General features: G+C 46.8%; 1 protein-coding gene across 1 annotated transcript in view; it reads right to left on the bottom strand.

Annotated features, from left to right (window-relative positions):
* The window catches only part of CUL1 (cullin 1), a 105,567-nt gene that overhangs the window by 9,814 nt on the left and 71,083 nt on the right, over positions 1 to 24,670 (bottom strand). Inside the window, 10 exon segments of the mRNA XM_080818017.1 lie at positions 338 to 469; positions 841 to 889; positions 3,254 to 3,360; positions 3,438 to 3,545; positions 16,345 to 16,475; positions 17,374 to 17,536; positions 22,863 to 23,026; positions 23,966 to 24,056; positions 24,455 to 24,499; positions 24,501 to 24,506. Coding sequence (XP_080674143.1) covers positions 338 to 469; positions 841 to 889; positions 3,254 to 3,360; positions 3,438 to 3,545; positions 16,345 to 16,475; positions 17,374 to 17,536; positions 22,863 to 23,026; positions 23,966 to 24,056; positions 24,455 to 24,499; positions 24,501 to 24,506 — 996 coding nt within the window.

Raw genomic sequence — 24,670 nt, 5'->3', positions numbered from 1 at the left:
AGAGCGAAACACAGCACCCGCCAGCCCAAAGCCCAGCAGAGCAAGCGTGGGCTGAGCCCGCTGAGCGGTTCTGGTGCGTGGAGACAGAGCGGGGGCCGGAGGCGCGGAGCTGGGAGACGCTCTGGGGGCGAGCGGGCATCGCCCAGCCTGACGGCACAGCGTGGCCCCCGAACGTGGCGTGGATGGGCCTGACCGGTGACAGCCCTCCTGTCGCGGGGCAGTGGGGCCACACTAGACAAACTTGTTCTCTATGGACCACGACGCTGCCCAGGGACAACCTGCAACAACCCAGATCCCGCACAGTGACTGGACCTTTTCAGGACGTGACTCCACTGACCTTTAATTTAGAGATCATGCTTGCTTCGGCGTCGTCACTGGCGCTGTTCTGATGCACGAGTCTTTTGGCCAGCATCTTCGCGTAGAACTTCTGAAACACGTCTTTATCCTCTATGTACTTGAAGACCACCATCTAGCAAAGCCACCAAGAGAGCACACTCAGAACACGTGCAACCCGCTGTCGCGAGCACACGCCAGCGGCCGCCCCCGGCTGCTTCATCCGGCTGGCCCGGGTGCCAACGTGTGCACAGCGGCCGAAAATACCACCACAGCCTCGAGGGATACTTTCGTCAACCCCTTAAGTCACAGGAAGTTGATCGAGACTTACTACTAATGACAAAAGTACAAATGCTAACATTAAGGACTCAATTTAGGGAGTAAAACCACAAAGAAAAATAAATGATCCAGTTAACGGTCACGTTTCAGATGCCCTCCACAAGTAACCTGGAAACCCGCAGGTGACCGGCTGCTGGGGCCCGCGGCGGGTAGTGAGAGGCGCCTTACCACTTGGTTGAGCGTGTCTTCCAGCTCTGCTTCTTCTGGGTTCTTGGAACTGAAATTTAAAGAAAGAAAAAAAGGCAGACCTGGTCAAACAAGTCAGCAAACACTGAATCAGCAAGCACGCCTGAGCCAAACCAACAGAACGGACCGCGGCTCCCGACACCCGAACCCTAGTTCTCTTCAGATCAGGGCACGGAGCGGCAGGGAAATGTCCCTCACCTATGGCGATGTGGCCATCCTCCCCTGAAACTACCACGGAGAGGACATTCACGGAACAACCGTGTAGGATCTCCAAGATGAAATTCAACAGGAGATACTTATTAGGGTTCCCCCGAACAGTCACATTTTCCTTTCATATAATCTATTTAAATACAAAATTAATGAACTTCACTTTGGCAAATGCTTTTCCACAATATGCTTTAATTCAACTCTGAAAAAAACCAAAGAGGCAGAGAGAGTTTCTGAATGGCCGAATCATTTAAGGTAACGAAAGGGTTTAAACCACTAATGTGCTGCCCTCCTCTGTGGTTCTCCTTAACAACAGATTCTTTCTCTTCTAAGAATAAGCATGACCTGAGAGATGTCTGCAGGATAAACAACATTTTTAAGGTTTTACGAGTCCCCCATAGACAAGATCCCCATACATCTGTATAAAATGATCCAGCCACCAAACAAGCGCTGGAAAGGTGCTTCGCGCTGAGGCACAGCGGACTCAGAAAGTCTAGTCCTGTTCTGCGTGTGGGAAGGCTGGGGCGGTTTCTCTCCCAGGAAGACTTTTACTTCTTAGCTCCGTGCCCCAGCGCGAGCTCCCTGAAGCCGGCCCGCCATTCTGCCTGTCTGAGCAGCCTTCACGAAGGGACCACGGAGAGACTCGATGAGGGGCCCTTGTGGAAAGGCAATGGCTAAAAAGGAGAAGAAGCATTCTGCCACACAAACTGAAGGTCTACTAAAGCATGCAATTAAAATACTGAAAATTTTCCCATCCCCTAGTCTTAAAAAAAAAAAAAAAAAAAGAGAAATCAGGTCAGAAGAGTGATTCTACTTCGGAGTCCATTTTTACTCCTGGAAGAAATACCTGAAAGGATGTGACAAGAACAGCTAAACTACACACTGACCAGCTTTGCAATAAATAGAAAACAACCCTCAAATACTCCATTCTCCCTGGTCTTGGGAAATGGCTTTCTGGCAAAGTCAGAGACAGTCAGTGACCTTATCAAACATTTTCCCATGTCAGGAAGACCACATCCAGTTCTGTTAAGACAGTAAATAACACTAAATTTGCTACCGCAGAGCCATCCCCACATTCCTAGGGAACTATACCATGTTCTGGAGAATTCTTCTTTAGTTCCCTAAACAATTTACTCTGCTAACATTTGACTCATGATTTCCCCAACTCCGTTCTAGGTGAGAATTGTCTGCAGTGTTTTTCTTGGTCCGTGTAGGTATTCTTAGTATTTTTTTTCCAGTGGGGTTGTGCGAGCCTTCGAGACCTGTTTATTCAACTCAAAACCCGGACAACACGGGGGCCTGGGAAATGACTGTGTTTGCTGCTGGAGCTCTGGAAAAGTGCAACAAGCCTTGAGCATTTCTGAACCGAGAGAAGCTGTTAAAGTGCAAGAGAAGCTGAGAAAACCCAACACACACACCAAGCCTGGAACGCTAGAAGCACAGGCAGAGGAGAGGAGGGCGCCACGGGAGATCACGAGGCCTCGGGCTCTCAGCACCCGCACGCCGAGGAGGAAGAGGAGCAGGTGAGAAACGTGACAGTTAATGTAGGGCATGGGCGCGCCTGGCTGGCTCAGTAGGTGTGGCGCGGGACTCGATCTCAGGGCTCAAGAGCTCAAGCCCCACGTTGGGTGTAGAGATGACTTACAAACAAGCTTTAAAGAAATATACGAACAATACGAAACAGCAGTGAAACAAGCTCATCAAGTGAAGACAAGTGTTAGGGGGCCCCACGATACCACGGGAGCCACGGCCCACAGGGGGTCCTGTTCCGGGCAAGAGCCCGGGGAACTCCCGCAGCGGATCTTCCCCAGACACACGACCGAGCCGGGCCCGCAGGACAGCACCAGGGAGAACGAGACAGACACTGACTTCCTGCCTCCCTTCCAGCCAAACAAGCACCGCCTGACCAACCCCTGGAACTTTATTTACCTAAAGAGGTCACACTACCTGCCATTCTCAAAAAGCCACCAGCAGCACTGACCAACGAACGAACAATGAACTGGACCGAGACTCGTAACATGAAGCACCTTTTAGGGAGCCAGAGAAGTTACTAGGTTTACAGTATTTTCTCAAAAGGCACAAAGATTACAACTTAGTGTTTGTGAACTGTTACAAGGTTCAATTCCTCATAGAGAAGCTGAGACTTTAAACGGGTTTACTACGGGAAAACACGCAGAGTCACGAGTACCTTTTCTTCAACAGGGAGTCGCAGTACCGAGCCAGCAGCTCGGGGGATTTACTGGACGACTGGGCCATTTTGGTAACCGCGTTGTTGTTAATGAAGCGCCCACAGGCCTGCGGGGCACAGAGAACACAGTCAGAGGCGCGCAGGCCCTGCCACCCCCCACCCAGCCGCCGCGGCGCCCACTCACCTTGTCGAGCGCGGCCACGAAGCCAGCGTCGTTGTTGAAGGCCGACATTACCAAGGCGTTGTATTTTTTATGAACATCCAACACTGTCTGTACATACATTTTGGGGTCCTCGGTAGGGGAAAAACAAGACAAAAGTTGGTTACTGGGGATTAAATAGTATATCAATATGTTACTATAAAATGTTCCAGAAGGTCAAGAAGTTTCTTCAAAGATGTTAAATAAGATCAAGAAATAACCTTGGTCCACCATGAAAATACGCAGGGCGTTTCTCTTACAGACATATTAAAATAGATTCTCCATGCTTGAAATTAAATACTGATTTCCAACTTGTATAAAAAACAGTGATTCTTCAAATTATGTGAACATTCAAAAGATCACAGGAAACAATTTTTCCAAGTGAGAGTTCGCTCGGCTCATTTTTGCTGTTGTTAAGCATTCAAATTCTGGGCGCACCTGGGGGCTCAGTGGGTTAAGGCCTCTGCCTTCAGCTCGGGTCATGATCTCAGGGTCCTGGGACTGAGCCCTTGCTGAGCCTCTGCTCAGCAGGGAGTCTGCTTCCTCCCCCCTCTCTCTCTGCCTGCCTCTCTGCCTACTTGTGATCTCTGTCAAATAAATACATAAAATAAAAATCTAAAAGAAAAAAAATTCAAATTCTGGACTTTCCTGGGAAAACCTATCAGTGAGTAAGATCTGTAATCAGCTGGGAATCTAGAACTTAGGTGGGCGGGTGGTGTAGGAACAGTTAAGGTTGGGCGCCTGGGTGGCTCAGTCGGTTAAGTGTCCGCCTTCGGCTCAGGTCACAGTCTCAGGGTCCTGGGATCGAGCCCCATGTCGGGCTCTCTGCTCGGTGGGGAATCACTTCGTCCTCTTCCTCCACCCCTCCCCTCTGGATTGTGTGCTCTCTCTCTCAAATAAATAAAATCTTAAAAAAGGAAAAAAAAAAAAAAGGAACAGTGTAAGACTAAAGTCTGAGGAAGTGCGGGCAGGGCCCTGAGTGGGTCAGGTAAGGCTCAGGGTCTGACTCGCACACCTGACTGTGCTACAAGACTGGCTGAGACTGGCCAGGGCCTGGGAGACAGGCAGAGTACTAAGGTAAGGGGAAGGCATTGCAAGGATCAGCCACAGGAGGGGCCCTGATTAAGGACACCCAAGAAGACAGAAGGACCAGGAGGGCAGGGACGCGGAGACAGGTTTGAGTCGGCTGATGCTGGGGACTCACTGCACATTCCGTGCCAAGCCCCACACAAGGACTGTCATGAGCACACTGTGAGGTTGCTGCTGTCTGGATTCTCCCTTGACAGGCGGAGAAACTAAGTCAGTTAGGCATCTGGCCGAGGGTATCAGAGGCGGCAGTCCGGCCTGACCCCAGGCCGCCTCACTCCTGAGCCAGTATCTCCTCCGCAGCTCTCAGAAGGGGAAAGGCCTAGAGGACAGGACGTCCACAGCGGCGGCAATGGGGACAGACGTCACCCGCCACGGGGATGCCAGCGGCTGGGCCCTTTATGAGCACGACGCCTGAGTGCTGGGGGCTTACGTGGCTGCCAGTGTCTGCAAATTCCTGACAGATATGAGTCCTTGGGGTTCGGGAATAAGAAACCAGAATTCCCCAAATTCTAATTATTCTGCATCTTGTAATACTGTTTTTAAACGAGTAAGCACTGAGAATGAATCGTTTTCCTGTGATAGGTTTATGCCAAGAGTTTCAGAGGTGTTCTGTTAAAAAACAAAATAAAAATGCAAAGTTTATTATTATGATGAGCACATTGCAGAAGATTTTAATTTCAACAGTATGTAAAGTGGTCTCTACCGGATACAGACATTTAATAAGGGAAAATGTTAGGAGGGAATGCAAAATGATTGCTAAATAGAAATCAGCTAAGATAGTGGAAGCTAATACCACATATATTGAACATCTAAAAATTATCTATCTTAAAATGTTAAAACACACACAGCATTCACCGCCCCATCAGAGAATCTTGTTTCATGACAACTATTCCAGATGTAGAAAAATTTCTCCATTTTGCAATGGCTTTTAAAAATGTTTTAGCCTTCTTTTTTAAAAAAAATTTACTTATTTGGAGTGAGAGTGAGAGCAGTGGTGAGGAGGGGGAGAGGGAGAAGCAGATTCCCCGCTGAGCAGGGAGCCCGATGCAGGGCTTGAGCCCAGGACCCTGAGATGATGACCTGAGCCGAAGGCAGACACTTAATCGACTGAGCCACCCAGGTGCCCCCCTGCACTGACAGATTTAATTCACAAGAGCATCCAAAAGCATCTTCTAACTGGCACACATCTTATTTCATATAAATTCATTTCTTTTTTTAACAATGAAAATATCGTCTGCTTGACTTAATTTTGGGTTTGCCACTGAAATTGATAGTACTATTTTTGCTAATTCAGGTTTTAGATTGCTTTCTGACTTCATGTCAAATTATTTCTTGATATTCACAGTTTCTTGTCTTTGCATTTCTTCTGTTAAAGTATTTACAAAGAACTCTAGCCTGTAGCGAGCATCCAAGCACGGGAAAATGCCAGCAAACATCATTGGGTAGTGTCTGAATAAGGTAATATTCAAGGTTAAGGTCAACAGCATTACAAAGAATCATGTGTCAAGATTGCCAGTTTAAGGACTTACTTTGCTTCCAACACATGGTATTTTTGGGAACACCACTCAAAGGATTTACATGAAGTGTATTATGTGCATAAACACACTAATGTGCATTTTATTTGTAAGAAGGAGGCCCTCAGCAGCAGAGAGGACGCACCCACGTTTGCAACCTGGCGTCACCAATGAGGAAGACGAACCCGACAGTACTGCATTTCTGGAACGTGCGCTCCTCTCGGTTCCAGAGACAACTATGTGTGTGAGCATCCCTGTCCCTGCCGTCGGTGGGTTCTGTTGAACCAGGAATGCGGACTGTCATGCTTGTAGAATTATGCTTTTCTCTGTTTTCATGATTTCTTGAACAACTTTTCTCAGACTCGGGATGTGGAAAAACATACATGTCCCAAGAAATGCCAGGAAGGAATTCCCCGCAGAAAGACCAAGCAGAGGGCTCTTCCCCAAGGACACTGAAATCTTTGGACTCTGATTCCAAGAGTCTTTCTACTACGGGAGGAGACCTAGCCAGCAGTCTGGCTGGTGAGAACGGAGGGTCTGAAAGGACCCCACGAAGGGAGATGTATGAAGCATCAAGCCGCAGAAACCTCAAGTGAGAATCTGAGGTCCTGAGAGAGAAACCGCTTAGGAACTTGGCAAGGGCAGACGAAGGTAGGAGCGCATGGAAATAAACGAGAGAAGCAGGTGTTTCAGAGGGCACCAGACTGCAGGGTTAAAAAAGCAACAGAGATAATGAGAGGTGAGATTAGCTAGAACAAACGCATGCTTTTCATGAAACGTGTCAATTTTTGGTGCTTAAGGAAATGAACAGAGTAGTAACTGCTTTGATTCCTGACCATGTACTTATTCAGTAGTACACAAGGGCTTTCTGCTAAGAAACACACCTGTCGGGGCTTATCCCTGAGGGATGTCACCCACCCCAACATGATTTCACTTGTCTGTATAATGCCAGTGACGGTCACATTTATTTCTAGCCCAGACCAGACTTTCCCACCAGCTCACACGATTTGTTTGGCCGTTGCATGGGATTCCCAAACTGTATGTCAGAGCTGTCTGGGTCTCCTCCCTGAACCCGCTTGTCTGCCAGAGCCCTCTCTTTCCATCTCCCTACTTTCAGGGTTTTACTGTAGAAAATTTCAAAGCTCTGCAAACTTTACCAAGAACGGTAAAATCTACTCCATGAACCTGTCATCCAGGGTCAACAAGGACTGAGCACAAACACTTGTCCCTCACAAAGTCTAAGAACCCAATTCCTTCTTCTCCCCACCCCCAACCTAACCAACCCATGCGGTCTTCCATCTGGTCACCAAAACAGACCACGCTCTTTTCACTTTAAATCTATTTTCTACACAGTACATATTGTTTAAAAAATAAAAATCTGGAGCCGCCTGGGTGGCTCAGTGGCTTGAAGCCTCCGCCTTCGGCTCAGGTCATGATCTCAGGGTCCTGGGATCGAGCCCCGTATCGGGATCTCTGCTTGGCAGGGGGCCTGCTTCCCTCCCCTCTCTGACTGCCTCTCTGCTTACTTGTGATCTCTGTCAAATAAATAAATAAAAATCTTTTTTAAAAAATCTGATTGTGTCCATTTCATGTCTGTTACCATCACCCGGTTTTTTCTCGCCCTCAGGACTCAGGCACCATCATTAAGGGCGGCTTTCTTTCACGGTCTCCTGGCCTGGCCAGCCAGCAACGACCCTGTCAGTTTGTCAGTTTCGGTCTGTGCCTTCCCTTCCTCTCAAGTCACATCAGACTGCCGGGTTCTTAGAACGGGTTGTACTGACACCCACCGAGGGGCTCTGCCCTGTCTGGGACCCTCTGCCTCGTTAGCTTCTGCTCTTCTACTGGTCTCAAAGATTTTCTCAGGGGAGCTCCCTGAACTGGGAGGACGGGGAGGGCCTGTTCCACGCTGGGATGCTGACTGCACTGGCTGTCCCCCCGGCCCGGCCGGGCCCTGGCTCTGAGACGCCTGCCGGGGCCGTTGCACCTTGCTCGTAAGCCCAGTGTGGGACATTCACCAACCACTTCTCAGACGGCTACATCAGAAACACTGATAGTCATGAGTCAAATTATTACCTTTAATGCCACAGGTTTCCACTAAAAAAACTCCCCTAATTTTAAGGACCAATTTTGAAAAAAGAAAAAAATGTACGTAGGAGCCTCCCGGACGTCCATCTCATCTTACCCTCTCTGCCCTGAAACAGTTCAGCCCACGCGGCCGGCGAAGAGGTCTGAGCACGAGCTCGTGGGAGCAGGTGTGCAGCAGACAGGGTCGCTCAGGATGGCCTGTGACCCTAATATTGGAATGCTGCCCAAAGGGGGCGGCGGTGACGGGCTCGAAGGGCCACCCTCCCACTTCACGAATGTACGCGGGGGCGGATGGGACCGTCCTCGGAAACGTGCCCTCACCCAGAGCGACCTGCGCACGCTCAGGACCCACGCCTCTCAGCCAGCTGAGTCTGTCACCGCCACGCAGCCGCACAGGACCCGCGGGGCCTTGCCAGACACCGTCGACAACCCGAGAGCATTATTCTTGGAGAAGGAGAAGAGAAGGCTCGAAGTCATAAAAACATACCGTGCAGTTACCGGGGGGCACAATGATTCCTCCCGTGAGCATCGGCACATGGTCCTCGGAGCGACATTCTCTCCACACGCAACACAGAGAAGCAAAAGTTCCAGGAAAGGAACAATCACAAACCACCAACGACAGAGAGAAGCAGGGGAGGGTCCGGGGGCACCAGAGGACCCGCGCTGACAACCGCCAAAGGCGAGGCCCAGGCCCAGCCCGGCTCCCCCAGCTGCTCACTCACGAAGTACAATTACTTTCCGTATTAAATGACACGCAAAACCCGACCCAAACCAAACCCCCACACGCTGGCGACAACAGCACAGAGCGGCCTCACGCGCCATCCAGGGACGTGGCAGTCTCGCGTTTTCTTCCTGGGTGTTTTCTAGTCCATCATCTCACCTCTTCTGACAAGCAGAAATCACCAGCTTTTCCGAGTGCGGTTTAAAGTCGAAAATGCCGACACGGAAGAACCTACCGACGAGACCAGCGGCCCGCGCTCCATCACCACGACCTGTGCCCTCTGCCCGCCTGCTCCTTCAGCTTCCACCGCACGTGTTTATCCTGTAATCGGGGCTCTGAGTCTCTCAGACCATGAATAACGACTCTTGAACCATTACCTTTGGGTCTGATAAACTTCTAGAAAGCCCTGGTCGCGCTTCCATCACCAGCCCCGGCTCTGGCTCCCGCCCGCACAGGAGGCGACAGGCCCCGTCTGCGGCCCCTCGTGAGGCCCGGTCAGGACCGAGGCTCCAAGCCGACTGGAGTCAGACACAGAGCGAAGACAGGCGAAAATATTCAATTCTGAGAGCGGAACTAAGCTGGACTTGCCCGGAAAACCCGGGACGCCTCTACGAGAAAGAATGATGCCGCAGAAAGTAGTTACTGCATTAGTTCAGCAACAGAAGCGGTGCGTCCAGGAGGCAAGCGGCGGGGGAAGGTGGTGAGAGTTCACGGGCGGCCTTGAACTCGTCTGAAGCCACGCACGGGCCACGTCAGGACTTAAAAATACACAGCAAAGATGAAACCAAAATGTAGTTGGGATGTGGGACACCAAGTCAGATCTGGGGGGCGAGAGGCTCCCGTAACTGCGCTGCCTGTGGAAAGAGCACGGCCGTGCCCACAGCGGGGAGAGAGAAGGGTATATCCTGGGTAGAAAAATGACACAGTGAGTCTTCCCACAGCCTGCTTATCCGAAACCAAAATGAACACCTGTGCCATTTCTCTTCTGAAGAAAACAGGAATGCTTTTCAGCCCACGGCAAGACAGAAAACAGATTTGCAAATTCAGCTACAGGCTTTCTGAACCATTTTCCCTTATCAGCATATATCAGTTCTTTGTGTAATTAAATTTGTCAGTTTGACTTACTGTACGAGACTGCCTCCTTCCGTCCTAGAGCACCTCCTTGATTCTGCTCCATCAACATCCACATCTACTACATCAGATGTCCCTCTTGCTTTTTTATAAAACGTTTTATTACCCAAGAATTTCAAACCTCATCAAAATAAGAAAGGATGGTAAAATCAGCCCCCATAATCCCATCGCTCCGCGCTAAGGGACAGCCGCCGCTGGGAAAGCCCAGGACTCTCTCACCTTGCCCTCCTCCTACCTTGGGAGGGATGTATATTCCCTCCCTTCTGACCAAAGCAGGCTGGATGCCTGATGTAAAGTTTCTTGTCCAGTTGTATCACTGTGTGTATCATTTTCTTCTATTACCAGCACCCACCGAATGCTTGAGTCGGGACCACGTGACCAGAACATTTTACTCCAGAAGAGAAAGGGAATCTTGGCTGACTGAACGAAACCCAAACCTTGCACCGTGTTCCTCTGTTCACTCTGGTGCAAGTTCATCCAAACAACTGGGTTCCTATAATTATTTCTAACTCAACTTCTCTACCCCAAAACAGAGCTTTTTCCTAATTCTGATAAAGCCCTAGATTCATCACCCCTTAGTCTTACATTGAAAAACATGCTGCCAGAGCTTCCTGATTTCATCTCTGCCTAGATCATTCTTCATTTCAAGCGCTCCCTTTTATAGGCACCATCATTCCTGGAGCCAGAGCCCTGGGCTGCTCCTGAAAATGCCTCCTTCCGTCTCAAGTAGACGACCTCTCTGTGAGCTGCAAATAAACCTTCACGATTTTGCTCCCCAATCCATCTCTGCAGCCATACACCCCCACTGTTAGACCAATGGCCCTGCTGGCCATCCAAGAATCTACGAGGCCACTCTTGCTGGGTGACACTTCAGCCCCAATCGGACTGACATTACTAAATCAAGATACGGTTTCAAAGAGGACCCTGTGCTTATCTGTCGCCATTTCTGCCCTAAAGACAGACAGTAATGAAATATTCTCTTCTAATCTGATTTATGTGACGCCCTCTTTATAGGGAAGTACTACAGCACCCAGTTTGCTGTGAAATCACGTGCTAAGGAAAAATTCAACATAGAACCCACCGTATCCTCAAACACTCGTCAGTTAAGTATGCACACGTCTGTACTGACTCTTTTCCTGAACTTTATTTTGGTATTTTGCTAGAAGCTACCATCAAGGGAAATTATAAAGCCATCCAAGGACTTGGTATCACGTTTACTTGTAAGTGTAAGGTTGACGAATATCCATGTTACTGGTGTTTTCTCTAGGATGGGCTGCGGTAGAGAGCACTCAGCTCTGCATGCCAATAAAGTAATTCTCCTGAGTTACAGCTTATCCTTTATGGTCACGGGGGGTTCAGGAGCGGACTGTACTTCACAGTCCCGACTGCCTTTACCGGTAAGCTCTCCGCACTGACAGCAAAGAACTGGAGGCCCGCTTGTGACCATCTCTAACCAGGCTAGCAGACTCCACGGCAATGAACGTGAGCACTGTCTGTCTCAGCTCTGAGCTCTGTTTCCTATCCCGATTCTGCTTCTCTCTCTCTCATATCCCGTTGTCTTTTATGCATTGTGTTAGCAGCCTTGAATCCTGCTGGCAACAATGAGGAGTACAATTAAAATGTAAGTGGGGTGACACTCTACTCTGCACAAAGCACTGTGCTCAATTCTGAAGATATGAACAGGGATAAAGCCATTCCTGTAAAAGACATTTTCACAGATATCTAAAATATAAAGTAGTATGAATGTCACACAGTCCAACATGCTACTAATTTCAAAGCGGTGACAGGGAAAGGCTCGTGGAAGAAATGGCATTTGAGCTGGGTTTTGAAAGATAAATAGGTGTTTAACACTCAGGAACAAAAAGGGACACAGCAGAGACAAGCGGGAAGGTACAACAAGGCAGGGTCACGGGAAGGTGAGCAGGTGATGGGTACGATGCAGAGACAGAGAAACCGGGTGAAACCATAAAGGGGAATCTGGCCACGCGGCCGAGGACTCCTCCTCTCCGCTGTCATTATGATGGTATCATTATCAACGGATACTCGGAGCACAAGACACCAGCACGAAAACCATGAGGAGCACGGACTACAGCGAGCTCAGCGTACTCCCCAGGGATTACAGTCGACGGCAGTGACGGGGACACAGAGGTGACCCACAAATAGAGAGGGGCCCAGGAGAGACTTTTATAAATGCCACAGAGGTACAGGACAGTCACTCAGGGCTCGAAGAGAGAGTGGAGAGTTCTTTTTAGAAGGGAGGATCCGAGCTGGCCTTCAAAGCAGGCCAGAGCGAGCAGAAAGCAGGCAGGCCCCTGCTGCAGGCGAAGAGAAGAGCCTGACTGCGGGAGGGAAGTGATCTGGGCGGAAGACAAAGCTCATCAGCGCGGCGGTAAATCAGAAGAGGATTCTGATTTACCAGAATGTTGCAGATGTGATATACTATCGTAGAGAAGAGGCTTTATTTCGCTTTGCTTTAAACAGGGATGAAGAACGTGGAGTAAGGCGGTCAGAGCGTTCAGTACTATTTCTGAGAGGTGGCACTGCCAGGCCCCACAGGAAGGGCTGGGAGAGCGGAAAGAGCATCTGGAGAGTGAAGTCACGGGGCCTGGATGAACTCGGCGGGGCAGGGAGGGGGCTCGCCCTCCCCCGACTCACTCGGGCCACGTCTGCGTGCCCTACCCCTTCCAGGCCTCTAGAAGCCATGCCTCGGAAACTTCCTACACAACAAACTGGCCTATTTAAAATGATTTATCTGGTTCTTTGTTCGGCTCTAAACCAGTTATGAATCCCATCCTGAGCATCTTCTGTACAAGGTTCCCAAAGTCCTACTGGTACCCAGGGCGATGGCAGCTTCTCCCGCGCGGTTACCCAGGACTCGGCACATCAGTGGAGCACGCGTGTCCTCAGTAGTGAGGACCTATAAAGGCTGGAGAGAATCTTCCAGAGGCCCCGGGACCCTGCCCGGCGCGGGGTAAGACGGCCCCACCCGGGTCTGCTTCAGCCCCGTGGCCTGACGGTCTCTGTCCTCCGAGGAGCCCCAAGCGCTCCCGGGCCGGCTGTCCGGGCAGGTGGGAGCGGCGGCGTGTCTGGGAACAGCCTGTGTGCTAAGGGCTCCCTTCCAGCGCCGCTGCACGAGGACCGCGGTTCTCGCTTAGGTCAGGGGACATCCACCTCGGGCCAGTTATTCAGGAACAGCCTTTCATTTTCAAAATTTATTTTTAACTATGAAAAAGAAGCCTTAGGAGAATGCTTAGGTGGGTTTTGAGGGTACCAACACATAAAATATTATTTTGAATCACATTACAAGTTTGAAACCCGTAATTATTTCAGTCTAGGCCAAACCAATCGGGAGCAGATCTAACTTTCCAAATAAATACCTTTTCAAGGCCAGTTAAAGAGAAGTCTGGCTTCTAAGTAAAATCATTTCTCTATCTGTGGACACTTCACCTGTTTTGATTGATATAAAAAGGATCATAGGACTAGATGAGAAAACTTTTTGGTCCTTAAAGAATCACTTGGACAGTGCTTTCTATGACATTTAATATGCTCACTGCAAATGATTTTCATATACTATGATCCAACTCAACTGGGCAAAAATGTTCAAACTTTAAAAAAATTGTTTTCTCAGAGTTAATTAAGCCCCACTTAAAATTATATATAATAATTTTTTTTCTTTTAATTATTAAGGAAAACAGTCTCTTTCCTCCGCTGCTTTTCCTCCAGCACGAGTGGGCTTTGGAAAACCATCATGGCTGGGGTTACAATATATCTTTTCCATTTGCCATGTTTGTGATAAAAATACCTACTAAAATTATGCATATTTTAAGCAGCTGTATTTATTCTTTCCTACAGTAAGTATTTAAGCACCTACTGTGCTTCAGGCTAATAAGCACTGGGTACACATGCTCTATCTTGAGCATCTTCAAGTTTCGTGGGCTCCTGTCACTGGTGAGTAAAGGCGGCAGGTATAACCCAGGCCAGGACGGTGGTGTAAGAAACTCACTCATCACTTAGCACACTGCAAACTATGAGTCAACTGAGACTTTAAATAAGATGGAAATTCAGGAAAAACTCTTGCAGAACATAGAAATAAGTATTTACTTCCCCCTAAAAACATTTTTCTTTACAACAACTTAGCAAATCAGTTTCATGAGTTCAATATAAAAATGGCTTTTATAGAGGGCATAATTATAATAATATATCATTTATGATCAATAATGTATTAACAAAAGAAATGTCTAACTTTTGAAAGTCAAGGCAGATGCCACGTGAGTTTATTAAGCTATACAGATTACTCTTCCTGGGGGAAAATCCTGTTTCAGTGTTTAAACCCATGGGAATCACTGGCTTACATTTAAGTAATAAAAGAATTACTGAAAAGTTCAATTTCCAGTAAAATATAACTGCTGATGGTCTATTTGTGCTGCATACTGCTGACAGATGAAGGTTCCACCTGTAATTTTACTTAGAAGTAATTTTACTTAGAAACTAAACTTGTGCTTTAACTGGCCATGAAAAAGTAAAGGTCAGATTTAAGATTCACCAAGTCAGGTGACTGTATCCAAAAGAAAGAGAAAACAGTAGTACTTGAGAATTACAGTGCGATTTATTTCTCCACCTAGGACCTTACTTTGCTTTGGAAAAGATGGACATTAGAAGTAACACCCCATCATTCCCATGAAAACAATCTACGTGCATTCGTCTAGACCACGGACCCCGGGGCCACCTCCCAGCACGGAAGTCATACACAGCCGGCCACACAGAAAATCGAGCTCTGCTTCCTGCAGCTGCTACTCCAAGCCATGTCTGATGAAATAACAGACTCACCACTTAGATCATTTCAAGGAAAAGAAGTCATTTACTTGGCTCCACTGCTCATGTAGCTAAGCTGAGTTTTGAATTAACTCCTGTGAAAACACCTTACATTACTGAAAAGTCGGCCCTTCCTGAATCACATTGTGTGCACACGCGTGTGTCAGGCTCTTCAAAAAGGAACATTAAGTGTAGAAAGAAGAAAAGCCATCAGAATGTAAGGATGACTTTTAAATAGGTTTTTAAAAGGAAAACTGTCATCACGTCTGAGCACTTAGCACGTACGCACCAGATTTAGTAAGCACATTACATGTATCACTTGTTCACAAAAACCCTATGAGGTGGTCACCGTCAATTTCTGTTAAAAAAAAAAAACAAAAAAAAACCCAACTGACAGAGCCAGGAAAAGCAAGTTAGCGGCAAGGTCACACAGCAGGACCGGGGCTTTGAACCCAGAGAGACTGTTGGGGGCCACACTCAACCGGGCCAGGGTAACAACAGTGCCACGGTCCCAACCCAGTGGGTCCCGACGCTGGGACTTCACACTCCAGCTCACACTGAAACCTGGAATCTCCTTCTCAACGCCCACGAAGCCAGGTTCCTTCCATCTCGGAAGTGCAAAATTAATTATTTTATCGACCCTAAGGAAGCGGTTTACATTCACCCCATTAGTAATTCGCAGTTGTGTCAAAAGGGAAGCAGCAACCCATAGAAAGAAATCTTCCCAAGTTTTAACAAGGAAATGAAGATTTTAAAAGATATATTAAAGACAATGTTGTCAAAAAAAAAAATAAGAAAGAAAAGAAAAAGATGGTATGGGAAAAAAATGCAGTACTGTCAAAAATACATTAACATTAAACACAATAAAAATCAGAACTACAAAGTTTTCTGATTCAGACATAAGAGCCAACCATCTTCTGGAAGCTTTATTAGTTCTCCCAAACACTATCAAAATTAAAGTGTGCAACAGGGACAGAACTGAAGATAATTCACCCATCTTTTAGGAACACGAGGTACTCCCTAGGTAAAATATCACCTGAACTACAGCTACACTAGTGGGAATATTCCCTGTACCTCCTGGGGACGCGGGGGTCCAGAGGAGCACTACACACTTCAGGGCCTTCCCAGGGCGAACAGCCCTGTGACCGTCAACGGAAGGGCAGTCCTCGGATCAGAGCCCCCAACAGGTGCAGCCTGCGGCCCGTGGGTGCCAGAGCCTGTGTCTGGGAGGCTGCAGCCTGTTCGTTCTATGGAAGAGTCTTCGCTCTTCTGGTGTAAGGCACGTAATTGTGAGAAGAAATGAAGGGAAAAAATATCAAGAAATGACATCCTTAAAGCCTAAAAGGTGCCAGAGAAGAGTTTATGGAGGAATTTACTAAAAAGGTCTCTGAACCTTCGACTTTCAAAAGCCAAGACAAGGTTCCCTACTAGATTTCTAGTGAATTCTTACCACTTGGATTCGTAAATGGAGGCACATGACACTGGCAGTTCCAGTGTGGAAACATTAGGCCGGACTGATTTCCAATTAAATAGTACTTACATTTAAGGCAGCTTCTCCACACTTCTCAATTGCTGCAAGACCCTGATTATGAATGTGTGTCTCTAGAAGCTTTTTCAATTCTCCTAGGCCATCCTGGATTCTAGATACAAGATTATACATGCGACCCAAATCTGAAAGAAGAAGACACCACCTTTATGCACGGAAACGAACTTTGCACAGTCATCCCCTACGTATATGTACTTATACTGTGATGACAGATACCTCGAAATAAAACAACGGTGTTTTTAGATCCAAATAAAAAATGTCTGAATTATAACCAAGTGTTTTATACTTAGTGTATATATATTAAGCTGAACGTAACAACGAAGTTGTTATTGTAGAAGTCTACTTTCCCCTTTACTATGAGAAACCAGCAACAAAACAGAGAAAAACTGTATCAGGAAGTCTATCTGATGTTTCCTAAAATTCTCAAGGTTGAGATACTATTTATGCTCGATATATAACAGGCACTCAAATATTTATTTTAAAAAATGAATAAATTTAAGGAGTATTTATAAATAACCATCTCAACTCTACAAACAAATGAGTCACCAAAGGGACCCCAAATTCTTCATTTAATGTATGTATGGCATATAGTTAATTTATGAAGACCAAAGAGAAAACTTTCGAATTCCAACATCAATCTTTTGTTGAGCTCCTAACATATCCCAGTAAAACTTAAAGGGAAAAAGAAAGACTTCTACAAAAGTCTTTTACAAGACTTCACATCTTGGAAGGATTTTCCAAATAAAAATCCACAAGAACAAAATTAGAGGCAGTATCATTTAACAATAAAGTATATGGAACAAGTTATATTCCAAATTGAACTGAAAAGATGTTCTTCCCTCAAAGTTATATCCAAAACCCTCTACAGAGGTCTGAAACCCATACACGACAAGGTACACACACATTCATCTTCTAAGAAATGATGCTGGTCATGTTGTGAGCTCTGAGTCTAGAATTTCAAACAGCTTCAACACTGCAGATCACAAGAGACATGCACGTACGTCTTGAGTTTGAGAGGCTCACCTTCATTTTTGTCAGCATCCAGTAAATTCTGGAATTCTGTGTGGAAAATTTCCAAGTGTTTTTCGATGAGCACCTGCTCACACTTCCTCGCGAGTTCGTCCTGCGTGCTCTCATGAAGGTAGACCTGGACTCTCCGCTGTTCCTCCAGCAGACGGGCCTCTGCCTGCGGGGATTCATTCAAGTGAATGGTCTGGATTCCTTTTTAAAGAACTGTTACATGAGGCAAGTTCAACTCACAAACCTGCTCTAATAAATGAAAAGAAAAGGGAAGAGGTCCTTTGATTCTGGGTGAACGCCAGCCATATTTAAGCCGTCACAATTTTCTCTGCAATATATTTCTACTTCCAGTTTTTTTTTTTTTTTTAAAGATTTTATTTATTTGACAGAGAGAGAGAGACAGTGAGAGAGGGAGTACAGGCAGAGGGAGTGGGAGAGGGAGAAGCAGGCTCCCCACTGAGCAGGGAGCCCGATGCGGGACTTGATCCCAGAACCCTGGGATCATGACCTGAGCCGAAGGCAGACGCTTAAAGACTGAGCCGCCCAGGCGCCCCCCTCCAGCAACTTTTAAATGACTTGTCAAGTTGATCACTGTTAGCAGTTCAAATGTGTTTATGTCTGCTTTATGTGGCATTTCACCTTTTGGGGGTACTATCCCTATTCGACTCTCTGAGAAACCTATAGATCCTCCCTTTTGCAAAGACACCATGTTTAGGAGTGCGTGGATGGCTCAGTGGGTTAAGCCTCTGTCTTCCGCTCAGGTCATGATCCTAGGGTCCAGGGACTGAGCCCCACATCGGGATTTCTGTTCAGCGGGGAGCCTGCTTCCCCACCCCCCGCCCACTTGTGATCTCTCTGTGAAATAAATAAATAAAATCCTAAAAAAAAAAAGACACCATGCAGAGCCCCTGCTTCTGACTGAAAGGTACTTGAAGTCAAGAGTCACATGAATATATTCCCTGAAGTGACCACATGGAAATCATTATTAGTAATCAGACTTCTAAAAAATTTTGAAAGATATTATGGCCTTCTCTTGCCAATTGCTAAGAACATGTTCCTATAACTTTTGGATTATTCATGCATCTCAAGTTCTTGTAACTCCCTTCAAGGAAGAGAGGAAAGCAAAGGTGTCATTTAATAGAAATAAGAAGTCTGTATATTTTACAAAGTAGCACGAAATACATGTGTTTTGTAAAGTGTCACTAAGGCACCACTAAATTATCAAAGCAATGACAATATTTCAATGATAATCTCAAATTATTCAGGGGATCTGAATAAAAGAGGAAAACTATTTGGTATTATAAAAGTGCTATGCTTTCTAAAATGATTTTCAATTTGGTATAATTTTGGAGAAACCTAGAAAAATTCAACTAGAAGAATAAACATTCAAGAGCCAAGAAAACAAGAAAAATCCAGGCAGGCTTTATGCTGTCAAGAATTACTAACGATGGGACAATTAATTAAACAACAGAAGTTAGAACCTTATTATGCATTCCAAATAGTGAAATGTGAACAACAAAATAAACTCGGGAATTGTCTCTAATACACATTAAAATGCCAATGTCCTTAATATGGAATGATCTCTGAAAAATCAGTAAGCACTGCCCAATAAAAAATGTGAAAGTAATTTATAAAAGAAGAAATATAAAAACAACCTAAAGTTTCTGGTAGGAGTTAACAGAAGCACAGCATATTTGGCTAATGGAATACTATTAACCAGTAAAATAAGTAAATATAAAATGCGTTAATGTAATAAATAAGTGTGTGGGGGGGGACAGGTTGTTTAAAAAAACCTACAGATTTATTCCAATTTGGTTTTATTTATTTTTAAAAAGATTTATTTATTTGAGAGAGAGAAGCGGGGTGGGGGGGAGAGAGAGAGAGAGAACATGAGAGGGGAGAGGGTCAAAGGGAGAAGCAGGCTCCCCGCCGAAAAGGGAGCCCCATTCGGGACTTGATCCCAGGACTCCAGGATCATGACCTGAGTGGAAGGCAGTTGCTTGACCAACTGAGCCACTCAAGTGCCCCACCAATTTGGTTTTACATACATACTTAGTAACACTGTCCTAAGCTTGAAGGTTTATGTTATGTTTGCATATTTTCTGAAAAGTCTACAACTAATGTATATATTTTTTCTGATTATTAAGTTATTGTGAATAGATTTTTTTAAAAAGATTATTTGTTGGGGGAAGAGAGACAGAGAGAAAGAACACAAACGGGGACCAGTAGGCAGAGGGAGAAGCAGACTCCCCGCTGAGCAAGGAGCCCAATGCAGGGCTCAATCCCAAGACCCTGAGATCATGACCTGAGCTGAAGGCAGTTGCTTAACCCACTGAGCTACCTAGGTACCCCAACAATAGGAGATCTTTATGTTTTAAGTCAGAAGTTCTAAGTTAAGCACGTACTGCTTCAGATCTAAAACTTCCCTAAGCCTGTTACCTCACGAATTGGAGCTGATACAGCACAGGACTGCAGACCCCAAAGCACCACTTTTCCTGTTTGAAGTTATACATGATCCCCGTGGACAGCAAAAACCCAACTGTCATAAACTTTGCTTTCTCCTAAAACAGACTTTCACCCTTTCCCAGATGAAAGACAAGGCTCTGGTGTCACTGCTGACTCCTTCTCTGGGGGGCACAGTGGCTTTCCAGCCCCTGGAGGACTGAGGGTCGCAGCATTCTACCTCGGGACCCTTCCTGTGGGGCCAGGAGGGGAGGGAGGAGTACACTGGTACCTCGGCGATCACACAAACCCTGAAGAACAGCGGGGCCTCAGTAACAGCTTCTTCTATATATAATGAAGCCAAGGCATGAGGGGTTGCAGCAGTAGGTTTTAGGAAGGACGGCCCTTCAGACTCTTTGTGGATTCTCGGTCAAGCAGGCTCTCGATCATCACTGTCAGATAATTATCTGAGAAACCAGGATCAAATCACATTCAAAATGACTCAAGAAAATCAAGCAATTAAGAACTGCCCCTATTAATTCTATTAGGATTGGTTCACAGTGAAAGCAAAATGAAAAACAGATAAAAAAAAAAAAAGTAAGCAAATTAGTGAAGTACTATGTATTTTATTTTTTAAAGTTTGTGTGTGTGAGAGACATTAGTAACCTAGAAGAGTTAACTAACCTTTTGTAGCTCACATTAGCCTCAATTACAGGAGACAGCGGGATCGGCAAAGCCATCCCTACCGCAGAGAAGCCAAAGATTCCCAAATGTTTCCACTAAAATACCCCTGGACGTCCCAGAAAAGGGACACAGACCCCCAGGGAATTTGCACATCAAGCCCAAAGTGGCAGCTAAAGGCTACTTCTCAAAGTCTCCTGCTTTAGCTCCATTCTGTTCATGAGTTTTGTATTTTACTTCCTGACAGTGTTTTAATATAAATACAATTCCTCCTCAAGTCTTTAAATCAAATGTGTCCCCTTCTAACCTGTGGTTTGCATTTTCCCAGCCTTCTGCTGGAGGCTGTGAGTCATGTGTGCGAGTACCAAACACTTACAACACGCTTGCTCTTTGCCCAGCACCAAATGTATTCATTACACAGTTATCATTCCCATTTTACAGATGAGGAAATGGAGGATCAGAGGGTTAAAGGTCAGCTCCCCAGTAAATGCGGAGTAGGGAATTAAAACTAGACTCGCAGCCAAAGCTACAGCCAGGAGAACTGTACACAGGGTTAACTTCCAATTTTGTGCTCACAGATTATCTGCATTATGGACTTCCAGAAGGTGACAGAAGTCATGTTGGGTAAGATCCGACTGGATTTGGGCCAAATCGTTAACTGGGCAGGAAAGGAGCCCCCTGTGAGAGCACCAGGACAGAGGAAGGCTGGGTCGCACCGGGCTGGAAACATCCAGACCACCGGAAATCCTTGCTCCTCAAGCTGACTTTGGTTCTGGGCCTGACTGAAAACCCGATCTGCCTGCTTTTGGAGGGCCCGCGTAGCCCCGGCCTCACGCAGATGCCGGGAACTGAGCACCCACAGACGGGCTCGCGTGCTCGTGCGGATGCGGCCCCGACAAAAGCCCCCCTCCGAAGGGCCCCCCACATGCAGCAGAGCTCAAGCGGAGACGGGGTCCTGAAAACCGTGCGGCTGAGCTAACCCAGGAAGTAACAGGCACTTACATTCCCAAAGTTCAGGCATTTAACCCACAGACATTACACAAAGGATCACTCCTATTTCCAAGTGTAAGACTTCTGAGGACTTGCATTTTTGTTCGGCTTTGAGAGCGCAGAAAGTTGTTTGTCAAGGACTTGCAACTTCCAACTCCTAAGGCCCTCTTACAAGCACGCTCCCCGATGGGAAAATGCAGCCAGAACGCCACACACAACTGGGCTGGGACTCCGGCGCTCAGGGAGGCTGGCGGGTGCTCCCACTGAGCCGCCCGCGAACTTTCCATCTCAGCAAGCAGACCACGTGGCTGTGCGCGCCCGCCCTTCGCTCCCGAGCAGAGAGAATCAAGGGCAGAGCGGAGATCAGGCACCGTGAGCTCGGCCTCCTGGAGATCCCGCACATCTCGGACAGGGGTCAGCAAACGACAGCCTACGGGCCAAACCCTGCCTGGTGGTAAAATTGCACCGGACCACAGCGACGCCCGCCTGTGCAGAAGCTGACACGGCTGCTCTTTCACGGCAGAGCCCAACGGCTGCAGCGGAGACCAGGGAGCGAGCGCGAAGGCCAAGCTATTTGCTACCTGACCCTGGACGGAATGGGTTTGCTGGTTCCTCACCTAGGTCCCTCCTCACAGTGGGAAGTGCAGGGTACCTGTCTTCCCGAGAAAGAGAACCCCAAAACCACTTACACTAGAACCTCACCGCAATCACTGAGCACAGAAATTCCGATCTGTCTCAGATTCCGTTGTCTCAGAAGGACCTCCTCCACTAGGAACTCGAAAGCTGTACTGGAGATCGTTAGAGAGTATTCCAGACGTGAAAAAGCAAACATCTAAAATTTGCAAATCTTGGGACGCCTGGGTGGCTCAGTCGGTTAAGCGGCTGCTTTTGGCTCAGGTCATGATCTCAGGGTCCTGGGATCGAGTCCCACATCGGGCTCCTTGCTCGGCGGGGAGCCTGCTTCTCTCTCTGCCTCTGCCTGCCTCTCTGCCTACTTGTGGTCTCTCTCTCTCTCTCTCTGACAAATTAATAAATAAATAAAATCTTTAACAGTTGTTTCTTGAACACGTCTTTTCTCACTGACACAGGACTGCGGCTCTCACTAGACACACGCAGATGTGCTGGGCCCAGGGCCCAGAAGTTGTGCGGCTGTTTCCATCCTCAGAGCAGCAAAGAGAACACGAAGCCATGATGCTCAGATGAATTTATAAAAGCTGCTCGGGGCCCCGGGAGAAGCACCAGCACCTGCCTAGACGCTACAGGACAACAGGGCCTGAGAGATGACCTGTGCAGAAGCTGCCTACGTGCGAAAGGAGAGCTCATCGGAGCGGCAGGGACTGTTCTCACTTCAGTCACTGCATGCGCCACCGTTAACTTACCTTCTTCATATACTCAGTAACTGGGTTCTGCTGCAAGAATTCAGTGCTCTCCCTGGTATAGAATCTCTCCGTGTCAGCCAAAAACTGAGATTCAAAGGACTCTTTATACACTGTCAGCGTAGGGCCCTTGGCAAATGCATCGTCTTCATTCAGTCCCAATTCCACTAGAAACAAAGAGGAACTATATTTCAATTACCCCAGTTTTTATTATATTTTACCCAATATACCCACGTGTAGTGTTCAGTTTAAGTTTATAAGGTGAACGGGCAATGACAAGGCTGAAGGTCAATCTCTTGCTCACTGGTACTCAAGTACACTGTTGCAATGAGAGAGAAAAAGACACAAAATCCAAGACATGAAAGCAGGTAATTCTGACCCATGGCCAAGTGTGCTTCAGTTATCATGCAGTGCATTTAAAAAACTCTTGTATTTCTAAAAGCTTAAAAATAATAAACATGACATTTATTTTTAACTGAAGCATAATTGCCGAACAGCCTCCTGGTTTCTAGGCTCCGTCACAGCAAGCTGGTATTTGGGTACAAGACGGTCCCCACAGTTAAGTCTAGTCCCCATCTGTCCCTTAAAGAGTCATTACAATTATTACTGCTTCATTCCCCATGCTGCACCTTAACGCCCCCGTGACTTAGTTTATAACGAGACGTTTATAGCCCCCTTCGTCAATTTCACCTGCTCCCTAAAACTGACTAAACTTCCAGAGAAATACGATGCCACCTAAGTTTTTAAAACACTGCCTTAGCTTATTGGTTTCTCAGTCTCAATTTTTCAACCTGATAGAGACTCTGGTTATCATCCGTTAATGACACTCAACTATATCATATATACAAGTAGCTCAATGCGAGCCCAGAAAGTAACTCAAATGTCTAATTTCTCAAAATTCCCTTAAGGGACAAAGATCAAACAATTCTTAAATGATGGGTAACGTTGAACAGAATCACACTAACTTAAAGAGAATTCCGACTGCCCTATAAATGCACACAATATTCTTAAATCTACTAAAGTATCTGTAAATGAATCCGGCAGAACACCGTTACAGGTGTCATTCGGTACAAAAACTATGGCCACATTGAAGGGAGACTGTTTACCGTAAGACTGCACAACTCCACTTATCAGTCTTGTATTGATGGTTTCACCATTTCTCTCCTTTTCGATCAGTTTTAAAACAGCATTCGTTACCTTCGGGAAGAACAAAGAAAAAGAGACATGTAGGTCCTAGACCACAGGATGCGGATTCCTACACATCTCAGCCTGAGCTCACGAGACAGTGCAAGATGGAAGATACTCGCAGGACGTGCTAAAGGAAGGGGGAGACGATGGCCAAGGAGCAAATCTGTGAGGGATTTTTTTTTTTTTTTTTTTAAAGAGAGAGAATCACAAGTAGGCAGAGAGGCAGGCAGAGAGAGGGGTGAAAGCAGACTCCCCACTGAGCAGAGAGCCGATGCGGGACTTGATCCCAGGACCCTGAGATCATAACCTGAGCCGAAGGAAGAGGCTTTAACCCACTGAGCCACCCAGGCGCCCCCCTGGGAGGGATTTTGAAAGAGAGACATGCACGCGCTCACCCAAGTACGTACCTGCTTATTCAGCGGCCTGAACAGACAATCTCTCCAAGTCACCAGATGCAAGCTGCATGACAAGAAAACAGAGAAGCATAAAATGTCCATACTTTTACCACGTTTTTCTAGGACGGAAGACACAAGAATCCGCCTGAATCTCACTGATCGATATTTCTCGATTATAACTGGGCACAAATCTATCATCATGATGAAATGAGAGCCACTCTCTCGAGT

This window comes from Martes martes (genome assembly GCF_963455335.1).
Source record: "Martes martes genome assembly, chromosome: 11".
Lineage (NCBI taxonomy): Eukaryota > Metazoa > Chordata > Mammalia > Carnivora > Mustelidae > Martes > Martes martes.
Note: the sequence above shows the minus strand (reverse complement) of the source record. Positions and strands in the feature narration are given on the sequence as shown.